General features: G+C 35.5%; 1 protein-coding gene across 4 annotated transcripts in view; it reads right to left on the reverse strand.

The window, feature by feature from the left end:
* Positions 1-19,671, reverse strand: part of LOC114475555 (cell adhesion molecule 2-like) — a 330,216-nt gene that overhangs the window by 67,125 nt on the left and 243,420 nt on the right. For all 4 annotated transcript variants that reach the window (XM_028466470.1, XM_028466469.1, XM_028466471.1 and 1 more), the window contains one exon: positions 18,341-18,490. In XM_028466470.1, coding sequence (XP_028322271.1) covers positions 18,341-18,490 — 150 coding nt within the window. The remainder of the gene's footprint in view (positions 1-18,340; positions 18,491-19,671) is intronic.

A 19,671-nucleotide genomic window follows, 5' to 3' on the forward strand; every position in this document is an offset into this window, starting at 1 on the left:
ACACAAATGATATAAACTCATGACATATCTTTAGGCGTTCCACTGGTGACAGTACAATCCTCTATCAGCGAGCGAACATGTTACACCACGCGGCTATCGACGCGAGAGCGACAAGTTAGCTTTAGTCGAACTCACTGTCAGATGGGTTGACAGTAACACCTGCCCTGAAAAGATGAATTCATGCACTATGCACACACACAAATGAACTGAGGGTGTAAAGAGTAAACGGAGACAAAAAGAGGATTATTGAAATGGTGCCACAGAATATTTGCCATTTTGCCTCCGTATATTTCCCTGTCAGTCTCTCAGTCTGTCTCCATCCTCACACCCACAGACCTCATTCTGTCTGCTCAGGCAGCTCCGCTAACCTGTGAATGTTTACAAGTTAAACAATACTTCAATTCAAACCATTGTCTGAATTGCTTTGGGCACGGAACTGTGAGCTGGCAAATGTTTGGAGAAAAAAAAAACACAAATCCAACATATTTACTGTTGCTGGTTTCCTGACTGTCACTGTGAGACTCAGAGTTTCTCTATGAAGCAGCTTGTAGAAGGTCAAGGGACACAGGTAGACAAAAGTACGTCTGGTCAAGGCCACGTAGAGATTTTGGTAACACTTAACATGAAGTTTTATACATAAAGCTGACATTACGCTGTCATCATTATGACATGACACCTGCATTAGCATGAATAGGGTGTCATAAAGGCTGTCGTTAGGTGTAAGTCAGTAAGTTTGTTACTCTAACCATACGTAACCCTACCCCTGTCTGTCGCTCCACTCAAACACAAAGAATTGTGCGTTATAGGGCAATGATGGTGGTACTATCTCTTTTAATTCAAGTATGTATACCGTTAATTTTTCTAAAAGTGTTAGACTATTTCTATTTACTCAACAATAAGAATTATTATATAATTAAATTACGTATTGTGTGCTGAATCTTGATATGTAATGTATGGCACAATTTTAGACCTGAGTTTATCGTTGATCAATTATTAGTTTACTTTCATTTTTGTATTTCTATGTTGTGTTTTATTTCGGTTAATGTTGTTATTTATTATGTATGCTTTGGTTATTAGGTTTTATTTCGGTCATATTTTCGTTTCTGTGTGAATGTTATTTGTACATCTTATTTCATCTGTTTGTTGTACTTTGAAACTGTCATGCATATACTGTGCAGTCTAAGATGTAGACCCCAGGATGAATAGCTGCTGCTTTTGCACTACAGCTAATGGGGATCTAAATAAAACAAACGAAACCCCTAACACTAACTCCACTAGATCCCTCCACCTAACCCAAAAAATGCCAACATAGCTCCAAAGGTGTCATAATTTAACGAACGACACTTAATGACAACCTTCATGACACCTTATTCATGCTAATGACAGATAATGACAGCGTAAAGTCAGCATTATGTATAGAACTTCAAATAAAGTGTTACAAACATTTTAAAGTCAATCAGCTGACAGAAAAAAACGGTAAATATTCAAACTTTACGATAAAGTGTTATCATGCCTGAAATCTTAAAAATGATTCTGCGAAGAATATTCAAAGAGTAATTAAACCCAAAGGTTTTGGTTCACGTGCGTCTAGGCTTGATTGTGGGCGGGGCTCCTGAAGCAGGAAAGATATGTGCAGTCTATACTACAAGAAAGATCTATGCTATGCTAACTAGCTACCCAATACTCACTATAGCTCTCTCAATCCAACCAACTTGTCACAAATCCCACATGAGCTAGTTTTTATAGGAGGGGGCGGGGCCAACAGTGGTGATACGTGACGCACAAATCACCATTCTCAGTCAAAAAAAAAAATGTGATGGTGAAAGCCAGGTTTCAACCTATAGAGAGCAGTCACTCTTATGTTTTTACAACAAAATACGCAAAATTAAAATGCTTTGACTAAGTTGTCAAGAGTTGGACAAGAATCAATCATCAACACTACTTCATACCTTTTTATCAGATATAATGATGAGTTAGACTAATTAACCCAACAAGGCTTTCTTCAGTATTTGAAGTTATTCTCTTGTAAAGGAAGTTGCACACATACACAGGAAGAAGTATCCAATCAGAATAAGGTAAATGAGACATAGCGCTGGTTTTGGAAAGAAAAACAATGAAATGTGAAAGATGTTTTAAAAAATAACTATGATGTCAAAGTCTTGGTAAACAGGAAAAAGCTGCGTAGAGAATCATGAATTACAAACATAGGATTGTTTTATGCCTTTTTAGAAAAAAAAGGTTAAACAACAAAAATTGTAGGCTTATTAAAATAGTTAGTGGAGTCTGAATACCCAGTCAATTACTTTATTTTCCCAAGCGCAACACCTTCCAATCTTCTGCATATGTGGGGAGTGAATGAACACCCGTGGTGCAGGCTTTGTAAAAGAGGAATAGCATCTTCGATTTGCCTCCTGCCAAGCAACTCCTTGTCACTCATCCTGTGGAGATACAGCCTTCCTAGCCTGAGTGAACATCCTGGAGGAGGAGAGACGCGTGCTGCAGCACACGTCTCTCCTTCTCCAGGATGTTCACTCAGACATTGATGGATTCGACCACTGAGGAGGAAACCAGAAGTCCAGAGAAACACAAAGAACTGCAAGTTAGGCAAAGAGTAGAGGTTTATTTCTGTTTACGAAAGGAAGAGCTTCCCTACCCCTGCAAAGTTAAACCGTGTATAGCAACAAACGGTCAGTAACCTTTGTTAACGGTAAGACCTTACAGTGTGTGTGTGTAGTAAATGTTTTTCCACATACTAAAACAGATGCTGTTTGATTTTCACAAGCCCAGTAGAGGCAGGAATGATTACCATGTTAAATACAGATCACCATCTGAGTTTAGCTCCGACCCTAATGTGACCATGATCAGTCAGACAGCAAAGAACTAAAAATGCCATAACACCAACACAGTAAGGCTGCCTGTCTTTGAAACAGCATATTCAGAGAGGGACACAACAAAGGAGATACATGTCAACCATCGCTTCTTTTTCACCCAACTTCAAAATCTGTGGAGGACGAGAAGAAAAGGTGCGACTTTGAGAAGAAAAGCTGAGACAGGGAGAAGCTGCACCAGCAGAAGGTCAAAGTTGTCTTGTTTCTTTTAAATTAGAAGTGACATTTCTATTCTCAGCGAGAATGTTAAGTCAGCTGGGGAAGCAGACATATGCAAACAGTGGTTGATATACAAACGCAGTGGATCACAGGTGCGCAATGCATTTCTAATAGACTTTTACCGCTTTTTGGCAATCAGTGTACAATTATTTGTCTGTCACACAAGGCAGACAAGTTCAAGTGTATATATCTCTAAATATGCATCTGTAATCACAAGAAGTCAAAGGATTTAACATATTTTGAGGTTGAAAGTCAGATAAAAGCAGACACAGTCGGTGGAAAATCAAAGAGAAACTTAAAGCTTCAACAGAACAAAGATGTGCTGGTAAATCTCCAAGAATTTAAAATAAACCCTCAGGTCTTCACTTTCAATTTGTCTAAATTTAACAATTTTTATCCAATAATAACTTGTAATTTCTTGCATTTGTGCGTTTGTGTGAAATACTAGCTCTTCCCGATTTGCTCAAAGGAAGGAACCATATATCTGACACACGTTCTTGCAGTGACTGTTCGTAAAGAAAAGGGTCATCCATCATTTTTCTCAAAGTTAATATCAATCTTTTTTGTTATCTAACCTTTAATACTTTAAGAAGCATAAATCATTGTTTAATGTTGTTGTTTTCATATTTGTGGTTCAGGCAATTTTTTAAAATTGTATCTTACTGTAATTATTACATTTTATTTAATTCAACTCAACTTAATTGACATTGATAACATGAATACTTCATAGATCCTAGGTATAACATTTTGTGTTAAGCATTTCTTTGGTTTTCTAACACACTTAACATCTCTCGCTAACAAACAACAACAAAAAAAAGTGTTACAGGCTTTATAGTCAGAAAGCAGAGCCTTGGGGAGATTTCACACCAACAGCAAAACTAACAACATATTTAATGTTCATTTACAAGGCTAGACAAGTTGAACACATATCTTTATGTAGAATGTGGGTGTGTTGGCTTGACATTCACTCACCATTAAAAGCAGCGTGAGTGAAAACAGGGTGTGGTCTGCCTTAGTGTGTGTGCACATATACATAATTATTACATTCACACATCTTGAGACGAGTGCCCAGCCTGCATGCCTAACACAAAACACCATGAGTAACTAATACTAGCCTGTCTTATTTACAAATGTTACTTTGCACCTTATTTCATTTCCTCCATTCAGCATTTCTTCTTTTATTACTGGTCTTCCCTCATTTCTCCTGCCCCGGCTCTTCATCTATCTGTGGATGCTTTGCATTAGTATATAGAGCTATGGCAGGTGTTTGCTCATTCATGTGACACAGTTCTATAATGAGAAAAGTGCAAATTTCAGGGTATAGCCTCCGCTGCTGGTGTCTGCATGTGGCCTTTCTCTTGTCCTTGTCAACAACCCATCTAGGGAATTGAATCTGTGTCTATAAATGTGCACGTGTGTGTGTTCGTGTGTGTGAGTTCGTGGCAGCAGTGGTGTGAAAGAGAAGAAAACAGAACGCGTTGCTCATTGAAAAGTCGAATGTAAATTCTGTATCTCAGTCTTCCCTCAACCTCCATTACCTGTTAGACTTTTTTCAAGCCCGACTGGCTTTTCAAAATGTAAATGTGCCATACCCACAGCCAGTAATTGGCTTGTGGAGATTTTCCCTGTGACAGAAATGATTTTATTTCATCAGTATCTACCTGCCATGCAGAGTTCAGTGGGACATCTTCACCAGGTCTACCTCATTAAATCACTGCGGGAAGCAGGTCAGCGAGTAGACAGCTCCGTCCAATAAACACTATTGTATTTCACAGAGGAATGTACAGTATATCATTCCTAGTTGCATTACAGGTGCCTTGGTCTATTGACAGGTACATGTTTATTTGGCTCCTACTGCAGCAATACGTTGAGATGACTATGAAAGGCAACTCAAATCTACAGTATTTCCGATTTTAAACTGCATTTTTAATCTCCAACTCCGGGCTAAAGAACTTTATCTCAAAGGATAGAATGAAGAAGCTTCCAATATTTCCTTCCTCCTTGGGTGTTTCTCGCTCCATCCTGCATGTGATAAGTTTTTTCTACTACTGTTGTATTCAAGAACACACTATCTGAGACCAAGACTCGCCCAAGATTAGATTGCACCTAGACCAAGACAAGACCAAGACTTTTGGGAGTCTAGACCAAGACAAGACCAATACTTTTGGGAGTCTAGTCCAAGACAAGACCAAGACTTTTGGGAGTCTAGACCAAGACAAGACCAAGACTTTTAGAAGTCTAGACCAAGACAAGACCAAGATTTTTGGGAGTCTAGACCAAGACAAGACCAAGACTTTTAGAAGTCTAGACCAAGACAAGACCAAGATTTTTGGGAGTCTAGACCTAGACAAGACAAGACCAAAACAAGTCAAGACCAAGACAAGATCCAGACTGTTTGAAATGGCACACTCCGTACTATACACTACAAACCCAAGGAGTATATACTGTCTACTATATATGATTAAGAATGATTAGGATGGTGACAGATGATGAGTGTTCCCACTGAAGTACAGTATACAAGTTTCCCAAGATGCATTTCGAACCTACAACGACAAAAACCTGGAGCTCACTGAGGCTAAATATCTCCATTGATTTGCCACCTTTGAAAGTTCTGAAATCATTTTAAAAAAAACAAAAAACTAGTGGAAGACAAGAAGAGATGCTTTTTTTTGAAAGGGGTTGTTTGATTTTTAGCTTGAAGCCGGTCCGAGGACCATTTTACTTTTCGCTCGCAATGCATCATGAGGCAGTCGAGTATGACTAGTGTGCACATTGTGCATAAGTAAAAAATGTCCCGATATAGTATACATCTGGGTTTTTTTCACGTACTCAATCTTTTAATACTATCTAATGTGAACGTACTACATACTAACTTTGACGTCAGACTTACTATGAGTAGTACGTTAGTATAACATTTCGAACACAGCCCAAGACTTTTGGGAGTCTAGACAGAGACAAGACCAAGACCATAAATAATCAGTTTTAAAATCAATGACAAGGTTTAAAAGTTAATGAGCATTCTCTATTTCATTTTAATTTTCCTTTAAATACATATGACAGACTAAAACATGGTGTCTGCCACTCTTCAAAAGCACCATATGAAAAACTCTGAAAAACTAAATTATTATAAAGCCATTTATAAGTCCATATTTATTTGAAATATCTGACAATCAGATGATTTTTTTGTCAGGTGAATGAGGGTTAAAGTAAGTGTTCAGAGGTATTTCTGACATAAGTTGAACTGATGTCTGAGTTTTTGCAAGTGTGACACATAAGGAAGTAGAAAATATTTCCAAGAAAGCAGAACAATCAGTGAGCTAACGTTTAATGTTTGAAGTCAAATTACAACATGAATTAATCAGGAACAGTTCCAAGTGTTTCTGCTTGTCAGATTCATCACATTAATAAAGTTGAAGAAAAGCAGGTAGTCTCCAATGGTCTTGAAGGGAAAATCCAGAGTCCAGCCAGTGCTAAACCAAGACAAGACTAAAATCTTAAAAATATAGTCTCTAGAGTCTAGACCAAGACTGGGCTCAAGTAAGACAACACTAGTTTCTACTATTAAAGGCAACATTGTAATGCGCTTTGGGACTACTTCAGTGTATGCATAAAAGTGCGATATAAATCAAGTCCATTTACCACATTAATTGATTTAATAGTGTCACCTAACATGCTTTTGTTTGTGGAACAATAGAGCTGACTATTGTCCAACACAGTTTTCACTACACTTGGCAACATGCAAAGACAAGCATGCTGAGCTGCATCTCAATTAATGCAAACCAAATCATGGCACGTGGCATTACATCAAATTGAGTATGGATTAAAAGCTGAGTGGAAGACAAGCAGTAATAAAACAAGTGATAAAAAGTCACAGGATGTTCAAGGTTGAAGAGAAAGTTGGCCTCTGTCTTTCATAACTGATGAGATCTGAAAGCATAAAATGCCTCCTTAATTCCTCGCCTTTATCCCACCAAGGCCTACATTTCATCTCCTTTGCTTCTTCTTCCTCCCCCACCTCTTCCGTCTCCTACACCTCCCACCTTCCCTTGTGTTTCATGGTCCTTGATTCAGAAAAAGAGGGACTTGTTATTATCTGGGTAGATTTATAGTCAACCTTTTTTCCTATCAAAGAGAACACTGTAGCAATCCTGAACCTGTCTAATAGGGAAAGTTTAACTTCCCTGCACGGATTAAGTTTTGGGGGAAAACAGTTCTCCTATCAGTCTAGAATAAAGTCTGTCAGGCATTTCTATTTATTTCTAAATTTTATTTTGGAAAACTTTTTAAAGCCTCTTCCCTAAATTGCTCGGGCACAGATTCTCTGAATACATCAAAGCGCTCTTGGTTACGCTTGGTCGACATTTCTGATACACACTAACAGGCGTGCACTTAAGAACACACACACAAACACTCTTGCATGTACACAAACACCCAACAAATTGATTCAGACGGCTGAATATTTAACATCTGAGGACCCAAAGAGTTTCCCTGGTTCAGATCAGGAGCTTAAAAAAAGGAACCGTGTGCCCTCAGCTGTTCACCCATAGCACTAATCTTAATGTTTAAACAGATTCAATCAGGCTGCAGATGGGAACAGCACAGTCACAAGAAATATCCACTACAGGTGTGCATGTTTGTTCGCCATGTATGCATATCCTCATCATGGATCCAAATGTCAATATCAAATCCCTTAACGGTGTAAACTGGTTTTCCTGACACATCTATATTGTGACTTATTTTTTTTTAGATTTTCTAGGTCAGAACCCTGCATTTGGTTCCAAATTTTATGCAAATGAATTCATATTTAGATGTTGCACAAGACACTTGAAAATTGCTCCATGCTATAACATAGCACTGTTTTGTTCTGCAAAAACTAAATGTTCAGCTCATATTGGTCATATTGCTGTTTTAATCCTTTGTCAGAACATTAGAGAATAGCTTGGGTAATAAAATGAACCAAACACTGTCTGGTTTAAACTTTTAACCTTATCATTGTGTTAAAAAGTGGAAATAAATAACGGTGTTAACACATCCAGTGTTTTAGTTGACCTTTCGTTAAGTTGAAGGCTGACTCACAAAAGCTCAGTTATACCCAGTAGGATCTGATAAATGCAGCTGAGTGAGAGAGAATTAGAGCACAAACCAGTGTGAGGGAACTTGGAAGTGGCTGGAATTCAGCATTCTACGAGGTATGGATGACGAATGAAATACTATGTTGAAAAGCCACGCGATCAATTAGCCTGTGTTCGAAATGTCATACTAACGCACTACTCATACTAAGTTTGACGTCAAAATTAGTATGCAGTGTGTTCACTTTGGATAGTATGAAAAGATATGAGTATACAGAAGTATACAGTACTATATATGGCATGTGTCAAACTCAAGGCCCAAGGGCCAAATCCTGCCCTTAAGAGCATCTGATTCGGCCCACAAGTGAAAGTAAAAATGACAAACAAAATATGAATTACTGTGTAAACTATCAAATAATTCATTTATAGATATCTCAGCCCCTGCAATGACACAAATTCAATTAAATTCCACATTCATATTAAATTGTTGAAAGAACAGAACATTTTTTCAGGACCTTGCATTTTATTTTTTATTTTTTTTATCTCGGTACATTTTATGGAATAATCAGAATCAAAATCAGAATTATTTTATTAATCCCAGGGGGATATTGCTTTTGTTACAGCCACTTCGGAAAAATCACAAATAAAAGAATAAAATGTTTAACAAAGACGAAAGAAAGAATAAAGTATGCACAGTAGGCACACTAGTCATGCTCATTTGCCCCATGATGCATTGCGAGCAAGTTGTCAGGCAATGCAAAGTCCTCCTGGGACCTGCTTGAAGTTAAAAATCAAAAATCTCCAAAATGTCAGAATGAAATGTGTATTTATGGATCAAATGAGCACATGTTGATATTCTACTTGGTCACTTTCTCACTTAACATGCTTTCAGAACTTTCAAAGGTGGAGAATCAACAGAAATATTTAGCCTCAGTGAGATTCAGGTTTTTGTCGTTGTAGGTTTGAAATGCATCTTGGGAAACTTGTAAGTATACTTCAGTGGGAACGCTCATCATCCTAATCATACTTAGTAAATAGTAGATTGAGTTTAAAGTCTATAGTACCATAGTATGACATTTCGAACACAGCCATAGACAATTTGTTGTAGAAGGTAACAGCAAATACAAATAACTAAAAAAATGTAAATGTAATTAAACCCATCCTTGACTAAATATATTGTGCTAACAATTTAATGTAAGCGTTGCCGATGTGGAGCAAAAATACTATTCTACCCTGTTATAATTCCATTAAGTTAATTTTGTCTTCTTTTTTAAATATTTGTTAAGGTTTCCTTCATTCAAGGATTTTCAGGAAATTCTATCCCCTGACATGATTTGACTGTCAACTGCCAGTCTTCTTCAGAGGTGATATGCTTTGATGTTCTCTCATAAGGAAAGCATCAAAGCATTTCCTGAAAAACCTTGTCTGAATAAATGAAAACCTTAAGATTTTTATTTTACCGTAACTATTGTTGGAAAAGGTTAAAAAATAAGTTCAATCTGAATCTAAAAATCATTTTTTACCAGTTAATGTGGCAATATTTAACAAAAGGAGAAATCCAACAGCTGGATTATCCTTAGATATTATGACCTGCACCTAAATGTAAATTATCTACTCAGTAAAAAAAAATTAAAAATACATCCGTGTACTTACAGTACAGTTAAAAATCTACCATTAACTGAATTATTTACATTTTACACAAAGCAATCATTGTCTGTCTTGATGGTAAATACAATAACGTAGCCTAGGTAATTAAAGAACAAAAAAAGGTAGTTCTGCAGGTTAAAAATAAAATACAGGTACGCTTGTTTAAAATGGTAAAAAAAAATGGTAAAAAAAACAAAAAAATGGAGCCTGCACCAAATTAAAGAAACCATGTTGTGTAAGTGATTTAAATGTCATTCCATTACCCGTGCCTCCACATGACAAACCATTTTAAACGGGCCTACGAATTTAGCCAAGAAAGTAATTACACATGGGCTTTCTCCAGTACAAGAATAATGGACAAATTTTAATCATACCTCATTTAAAAAAAAAAAAAATCCTCTATTCAGGAAATAAAGCTATTATTATTGAGTCCTGAATTACACAAAAGCGTTTATAAAAGCGACATTTAGCTCCTTTAAATGTAAGAAATGACAGAATCTCTCCTCTGTCTGTCACTGGTAAAGCCCAGCGTTAGCCCCTCACTGGTAGCAAGTGATGGAAAGAACTAAATGATCTACTTTTCAGACAATGACTTCATTGAAATTCATGCAACTCTTCAGCGCGAGCACCTCTGAGAGGATGGAAGACAAGAGGAGTTTTCTTTTATCTGACTAAAATGTCCCAGCCCTGACATTAAACAACAACAGACACCACTCAGAGGAGTGTAATGGAGTCTGTAGCATCAATTGTCTTTGAGAAAAAGAGCAATATGTTTATGCTAATGTCCGGAGGCAGACTTCAATGGAGGGTGGAAGTGACACTGTTTTGTGATGTGGTAGATGCACATGGAGAAAACACAGTGTGTATAGGAAAAACACCCCCCCGCCCTATAATCATCAATACTTAATAAGTTATAATAAACTACAAACAAGAGAACGCAGAACGTGCAAACATCCGCCAAACACCAAATCATCTCCATGATCATTCACATACCGATTTTATTTATTTTTATTTATTTTTGAACGAACGATCAAAAAAATAGATGAAAATGGAAACGAATAAATAAATCTCAACACAAATCTCTATAAACAATACATATGTATATATAATTTTTTATTTGTATTCAATATTATTATTATTTATAATTTTTAATATTTTTGCACCTTATCTTTCATTTGCACATTTTCTTCTGTGTGTGTATAAATATTATTAGTGCTTTTTTTTTATTATTATTATTTTTTAATATGCCACTCTTTGCTGTTCTCATTACCCTTCAGGGTTTCATAAAAGCCTTTTCTGATTCTGACTTTGAATAAAGGTAAAAAAGCCTCCAAAATAATAATTTTAATTACTAATCACCTGTATACAAAAAAAAGCAAGACTTGTAAAAGTGCAGCAATGAAAAATATAAGAACTAATTAAAAATTGTTTGCAATCTGCAACAAAAAGGTTAAGCAAATGAAAAAGGAAATTATTTTTCAACTCTATGTGAAGTACATGCCAACGTAAATCAATATTTTTGCATTTTAGTTCCATGTATACATTTTGTTTCCAGTTCATATCTAATGCAGTCAAATAATTTAATGCTTTTTTTTTTTTTAAATTCTGCTACATTTTTAAGCTTCTCATTATCACTTCCTTTGTGTGTAGGTGTTTTCTTTAGCGTTAATGATCTTTATTGTCAATGAAGAAAGGCATTTGGTATGAAATTGAAACATTTGTCGAGCCCTCCCTGTCATATATCTATTCTATTCCCCACCAGGGGGGGCGCACCACACTTTGAGAAGCACTGCTTTATAGGCTTGTAAGACATTTCTATCCCCATTAATAACCATACAGTAGGTCTAACTAAAGTACATGTCAAACTAATTTGAGTTCAGTGGCCAAATACAGAGCAGTTTGATCTCCAGAGGGCCACAGAAAATTTTACACTGGAAAACAAGTAATTTCAACATTATTGTGCTCTAGTTTACACTTCTACGCATTCATAAAATACTAAATATGTAGGAAACAAACAGTATCCAAGCAATAAGTGACAGATGTCAATACCAACATGATCAATTTCCTCAATTTGTGACCAATTTTTATTCAATTAAGTAAAACGTTATGAAATAATTTGAGGAAAATTGAAAGATTTTGTAAAAATTTTGAGTTTTTTCAACAGTTTAACAGTAAAAATGACTGCAATCATGCAATAAAAGCATCAGAAAAACTGTGCAAATAGTTTCATTTACACAATTATTAATGTTTTCTATGTAATTTTTACTTCCTCCTGCAGGCTGACTTAGACGGTCCAAAGGGCCAAATTTGGCCCCCGGGCCTTGAGTTTGACACGTGTGGTCTAAATGTATTGTTCTAATTTTTGTAGCGTTCTAATTTTTGGGGGTAAAATCATGATAAAATGCACAAACTTTAAAATTTTGCAGATGACGAGAGATAGCGATATTTCGATAGTTGAATCTGACCAAGGTCTGCATGATTATGGGCAAAATAATAATCACGATTATTTTGATCAATATTGGAATCAAAATTGTAATCACAATTATTTATCATATTAGGGAAAAATCTGTTTAACTACTTTTTAACAAACGATATTTGTACAGTTTACAGTGCAAAATTAAGCTTTAAATGGAATTATGTTAAAAAAAATAACAATTATTCCAATAATTTAAAATTTACCAAAGGCTAACTGAATAAATACACTATTACAGAATAAATATTGCCGACAATCAAGTTAATTTAATCGTGGCAACCAAAATTGTGATCACGTTTAAAATGTGATTAATTGTGCAGCTCTAATCTGATCCAGAATCAGTATATTAAACCAGATTCCCTTCAAAATGTAAAGGAATCTTCCATGACGTAAGGTCTATCCTTGGTTAAATTTTCATCAAAATCTGTGATGCAATTTTGACAAAATCCTGCTCATAAACAAACAAAAAAAATCCACCTTGGTGGAGATAATAATGACTTGGACAAAGTAAAAATTTAGGGACGTCCCAATACAACTTTTTCACTTCCGATATCATACCGATATTGCATCCTTGGGTATTGGCCAATTCCGATAATGATCCGATACGATATCAGCACGAATCAGACATACTTACTTATTTTGTAGTGTGGAATGTTATAAAAGTCTTGATCAAATGATGTTATTCAAACAGAGAACAATAGTCAGCAACAGTAGGGATGAGAAAAACTGACCAATTTTTTTAACCAATTGGTTACATACATTTTAACTTTCAACACAATATCTACAATATTCTACAATTGAATAAATATAATATAATATAATATAATATAATATAATATAATATAATATAATATAATATGTATCAGATATTTTAATACAATATAATAATCAATAATAAAAAAAATAATAATATCTGATATTTGGATCGGGACACCCCTAGTAAAAATGACTGTAAATAGATTCTCCAAAATAGCAGCAAGGCAGCACCAGAAATAAAAGAGGAAAAAAAAAGAGAGAAATCATGCAAAGCTTTAAAACACAAACACAATAAATGTTAAAATCTTATTCCCATACTATCATGGGGTGGGGTGGGGGGGGCACTTTAATTATGCATTAAGTTTACAAGCTACGTGAAGTTATTGTTTGCATGACTAAAACCCATCGTCTTCTGCTTAACGGGCAACAGGGAAATTTATTCTGAAACCTTTGTTGCTCAAAGGCATTTTGCAGCAGCAGCTTCATCTCCCTCTCCTCATACAGCCTCTGGCACACGCGCACACGCACACACACGCACACACACACACAGCTGAGGGCATCCGTCAAGTCCCTGGGCTTTTTCTAACACTGAAAGAGTTCTTGTCCGCCTTCTCATTTTCACTCTCAGAACTCGTGCTGGAAATGCCATGAAATAGAGCCGTGAGTCCGACCACTGGTATGATATGGAATGACCTGCAGAGAACATCGTCTTCTGGATTTCATGTTCAATGCAGCTTTTTAAAGATGCTCTTCTCAGAATATACACACACACAAGTTTGAACACACACTTTTAAATATATGCGTCCGAACAACACACCAGGGTTGTGGTCAATTGCGTTTTTTTTTTAGTTACAATTACGTTTTCAATTACCCATGTTCAATTAGGGCTGCTCGATTTCAGAAAGAAATAATAACCACGATTATTCAAACGATTATTTGTCAAACAAAAAGTTATAAAATATATTCTTTAAACATAAATAATATCCTTCAAACACTAAAATCAAGTATGTTGACTTATGCACAAAACAAAACACACCTTGCATGTGATGTGTCTTTACCAGTGACGTGCCGTGAGCACTAGGGCTGGGTAGGCAGGACGTTGCAATGTCAACACCAATGACAATTCCACAAGCTAGAGAACATAGCAGCAGCGGCCACGCGCCATCAATTAATCACTAATGCACTCTGAACGTACATATGGCAGTTAGCATAGCACGGTTATGTCCAAAGGCAGCGTAGAGAGCTGTCTTTTTACGTAAATGGTTTTCATATTGGGGAACTGACTGCGCAAACACAAAAACACGCTATGGGAACAGAGGCAGAGCAGCATTGTGTCTTTGGGAGAGGGTGTGGCCTCCTCCTGTGCCTTACAGCGGAGTGAGACTGTGCAGCCGTACCAGGAAATAGTGATGTTTAGGCATTTGGGCTATGAAACGCACAAAATGTTGACACTTTCAAACTTATATTTTATAATTATATTATAATTAAAACAAATAATCAAAAGATCAATTCACCCTTGGGTAGGCACTGCCTACCTTACCTACTCTGACTGCATGTCACTGGTATTACTGGTCTTCATCATCAAACCCAAAGTGTTCCCATAGAAGAGAATTTGACCTGCCACTTGTTTACCAAGTCTTTTTGCTGCATTTCTCCTGCCATGTTCAGAGACCACTAACAACAACTTTCCTTGTGTTAGCCTGCAGGCTAGCTTTGGCTTTGAGAGGGGCGGGGCAGAGAGGAAGAGCTTGCATGTGCGTAGATTAAACAACTCAAAGTTAATGTTAATAATGTGTGTGCAAACCTTTATTATTTTTACATGACCAAAATGGTAAATTTGTTTTATTCAGCGAATAAAACACGTGTTTTTTTTGTAATCGTTGGGTGTAATAATTGAAATCGTAATCTAATTTCCATTAATTGAGCAGCCCTATGTTCAATTACAATTCAATTACGATTACAGTTACCAGGATTTTTCCCAATTACAATGAAATGACAATTATTTTTAATCCTCAGAAAGTCAATTACATTTACGTTCTCATGTATATGATATCGGACCGATATCAGATATTGATATCTGATATCGGTCCGATATCAGCCAGAAAACAAATATCAGATTTTATCGGACTGTATCTAAAATCTCCGATATATATTACATTATATTTATTCAATTGTAGAATACTGTAGATATTATGTTGAAGGTTAAAATGTATGTAACCAATGGGTTAATAATAAATGGGTCAATTTTTCTCATACCTACTGTTGCTGACTATTGTTCTCTGTTTGAATAACATCACATGATCAAACCTTTTCTAACATTCCACACTACAAAATAAGTAATAAAAGTATGTATGATTAGTGCTGATATCGGTATCGACCAATAATCAAGGCTACAATATCGGTATCGTATGAAAAAGTTGTATCGGGACATCCCTACCAGAAAACAAAACGCTCCTCTTGTGTTAGCTTTCTGTTAGCATCTCTAATGATAACTGGTCCTAAAACAGCTGTAAAATACACTAAAAACACATATTTATCATCTAATTTCTTTCCTATCTATTGGTTTCCTTATTAGGCTTCATAATCAATGAAAATATGGGTTTTATTATTTTTGCGTCAGCATAGCCCTAAAAAAAAAAAAAAAAAAAAAGATTTAAATGGTAAAATGTGGGAAAGCTTGATATTAAACACAACTTAATAATTATTAACCACAATTTTTATAGAATTTATTTATTTATAAAATTATACCAGGGTTGGAGGGTCAATTATAATTGTTATCACGTACATGGTAGTTTAATACAATTATGGCATAGTTATAATCATAATTCAAAAGCAGTTGAATTGAGATAACTTACTTTATAATTGTAATTCTTTGGAAATTTCTATGGAATTTAATGGAAATTCTACAAAAAACTGTTCATTACAATTGAATTAACGGTAAAAATAAAACTGGGAAACCATGTTACAGTTCTGTGGTTTACATATGAGTAGTTAACACTTAATAAAACATGTTTGATATGAACTTTTACCACTACCTGTCAGTTCTCATGAGGATCATTTTACCATTAAATAAATAAATAAATCAAGGGGTACACTGACAGAAATAAACAAGGAAACCAAGAGATCAAAAACAAATAAAATATAGATAATATTGTTTAGTGTATTTTACAGCTGATTTAATACATTATGTTATCATAAGAGATGCTAACAGAAAGCTAACACAAGCGGAACATTACGTTTTCTGGGGTTATTTATTTTAAGCACAGTAATTGTAATTGAGCTTTAGTAATTGAGGACGTAAATGTAATTGACTTTCAGGAGGAAAATAATAATTGTAATTTGAATTGCAATTGGAAAAAAAAAAAAAAATGGCTGGTAACCGTAATCGTAATTGAGCTGTAATTAAAAATGAATAATTGAAGACGTAGTTGTAATTGTAACCTAACCTTCATCAGACAAACAAGTCTTTTCTATTGTTCTGCTGCTCGTCTTAATTTAACATGTGATCACCGTGACTGTTTTCATAAAAAATGCACACGAGTCCAACACTTATCAAAGTGCTTTAACCTTCTCTGGTCTTTCCACAAAGGGCTGACATTGATTAATATGAATCAATAATATATCACATAATTTAATGCTCCTTAGTTGGTAGCTGAAAAATACTTAAAATATTCATTTAATTAATTATGCACAAAGCCGTAACGCTCCACCGTGCTCGGGTTTGTTCTTTCATCTGAAATGCAGTCCATAGCGTAGCACATTGTATATGCTGTAGGCAGTACACGCTAAGCACCGCAGGATTTGCATTGAAGGGCACTCGAGCAGCGGGGGCAGACGTTTGACTTTGAAAGTGTGAGGGCCGACCTGTTTCTTAATACATGATGTGAGCAGCAGAGGAAATGAACATATAACTGGAGAACTTAACCAGATTAAACAGCGACTGTTTGGTAAGATAAGCAAAAACTTTTTATTTTTATTACAGTTTTCACAAACAACAGTTGCGGGAATATTAATCTCCCCCCTCTAAGGTGGTCATCATATGCCTTTAAGAAACTACAAATATTTTTTGAACAATTTGAGCACATTTTTGCTTATTTTTACCGTTTTTTCTGCATCTACACCAAACTTGACATATTTTAACCTATTTTCATCACTTTTACTTGCCATATTTTTGATCCTTTTAATGCATGTTTACTACATTACTCCCATTTCTGCCACTTCTTCAAATTTCAATGACTTTTCCACTTTCTTTTTTTTTTTTTTTTTTTTCCACTTTCGAGACATGTTTTGGCACTTTTAAACCCTTTCCACCACTTTTCCCACCTAATGTCACATATGTTGAACCCATATTGTCACTGTTAACCTATTTTCACCATAATTTTTTATTTATTTATTTATTTTTATAGCACTGTAGAGTAGGAACAAGAAAGAACATAAAAGACATCCATTCAGATGTATTAATATACAAAATAACATAATAATAATAATAATAATAATAATAATAATAATAATAATAATAATAATAATAATAATAATAATAATAATAATATGTGCATGCTTATTTTTGTTAATTTAACTATATTTATATTTGTCATGCCCATTATTTGCCAGTTTAAACTACCTGTAATTGTTTCTTCTAATTTTTCCAATATTTACATTTTGAACCCTTTTCATCACTTTTTATGTCTATTTTTTGCCCACTCTAATTTGCATAATTTAACCAATTTCTGTGGTTTTTAAAACCCTGTTTCACCAAATGTTACACCATTTTTTGAACACTTTAAACTCATTTTATTTTTGATTAAAACAAGGATCTTTAAGATGACTATATACTATGGTGCAAATAATAATAAACTTCCTGGAAAACAGTGGATATTATTCAGATAAATAAATAAATAAATGTGATTATCACAGATTCATAGAACAATGGACCATCATTTTGCTGACTTTATGAATGGACCCCATTTTGGGGGTCTGTAAACGTTGAGAATCACAGCCTCATCAGTCCACACCACCAAACACACTCACCACTGTGTGAAAATACAATCCCTGCTATCCATTCGAAGAAAAAGTTTGCTTTTTGTTGCATCCGTATGGTGTTTCTCCTATTGTGTTTCTCCTAATTAAAAAGTCACTTGCAGTGAAAACAGGGCACGGCACCAAACAGAGGCCAGATGCTACAGCACAACCATGACAGCAGTCGATGCAAGCCACAGCGTACACTAAAACAAGGAGCGTCTTTGTTTTGGGCTGTGGCTGAAACCATCTTGTTCATGTGTTCCACTCACCTTTCTTGTCCCCAAAAAACAAAGTCTGTTGTGCTGGATTCGACCACTGGAGGGAGGTGTTGTCATTGTACTCCACACGGCAGGTCATGTTGGCCGTCCCGCCCTCTGTCACAGTCAGATTCTGAACCAGGGGATACTGCCCACTGACACCTGCAACATCACACAAAGAGGAAACGTGTAAGAGAAGACACACACATATGCATACACACCAGGAGGAAGAGTGAAGAAGAAGAGGAAGCCAACAGAGTGGGACAGATGGCACCATTCGGATCGGCTGCTCGAGTAATTAAAACCCTCTTTGTGTGTTTTAGATGTATATTAATAAAAATATGAAATAAACAAACACAAGCTGACAGAATGTGCACTGATGGGATGATTGGATTAGAACGGAATCCAATGTTCACTCACTGGGATTGAAAACTACAACAGGGAGAATCACATTTAAACGCTTTAAATCATAGCTTCTCAACTTTGGGGTCAGGACCCTAATTGCGGTCACCAGATGGCTTCAAGAAACTAAGAATATTTTCCTAACAATTGGAGCCTATTTTTTGGACCCTTTTTCTGCAACTACACCAAACTTGCCATATTTTGACCTATTTTCATCACTTTACTCCCATTTCTGCCACTTCTCCATCAAATTTAAATGCCCTTTCTGCACACTTTTACCACTTTGAAGTCATTTTCGGCACTTATAAACCCTTTCCACCGCTTTTCCCGCCTAATGTAGAAAATGTTGACCCAATTATTGTCACTTTTAACCTCTTTTCACTATATTTCATGCTTATTTTTTTTGCCAATTTAACTACATTCACGATTTTTTTTGGCCATTATTTGCCAGTTTCAACTAATTGTCCCAATAGTAACACATTGAACCCTTTGTAATGTTACCTAATGTTACATGTGATGACCCATTATTGTCACTTTTAACCTATTTTCACCATATTTCACGCCAATTTAACCACATTAACCTTTTTCCAGTTTAAGCTAATCGTTTCAATATTGACACTTTGAAACCTTTTCACCAATTTTTCTGTCCGTTTTTGGGCACTCTAATTTGCAACTTTTTACCAATTTCTGTGGTTTTTACAATATCTCACCACCTTTCCCACCATTTTTTTTAGTCACCTTTAACCCATTTTATTTCTGATTAAAACCAGGATTTACATCTTTAAAATGACTATATATATGGTGAAAATAATAACAAACATCCGGGCCAACAGGGGATATTATTCAGATAAATAAATACATGCGTTTATCACAGATTCATAGAACAATGGACCATGACTTTGCTGACATTATGGATGGACCCCAAAAAGCTCCCCCCTTTA

This window comes from Gouania willdenowi, chromosome 14 (assembly GCF_900634775.1).
Source record: "Gouania willdenowi chromosome 14, fGouWil2.1, whole genome shotgun sequence".
Classification (NCBI taxonomy): domain Eukaryota; kingdom Metazoa; phylum Chordata; class Actinopteri; order Blenniiformes; family Gobiesocidae; genus Gouania; species Gouania willdenowi.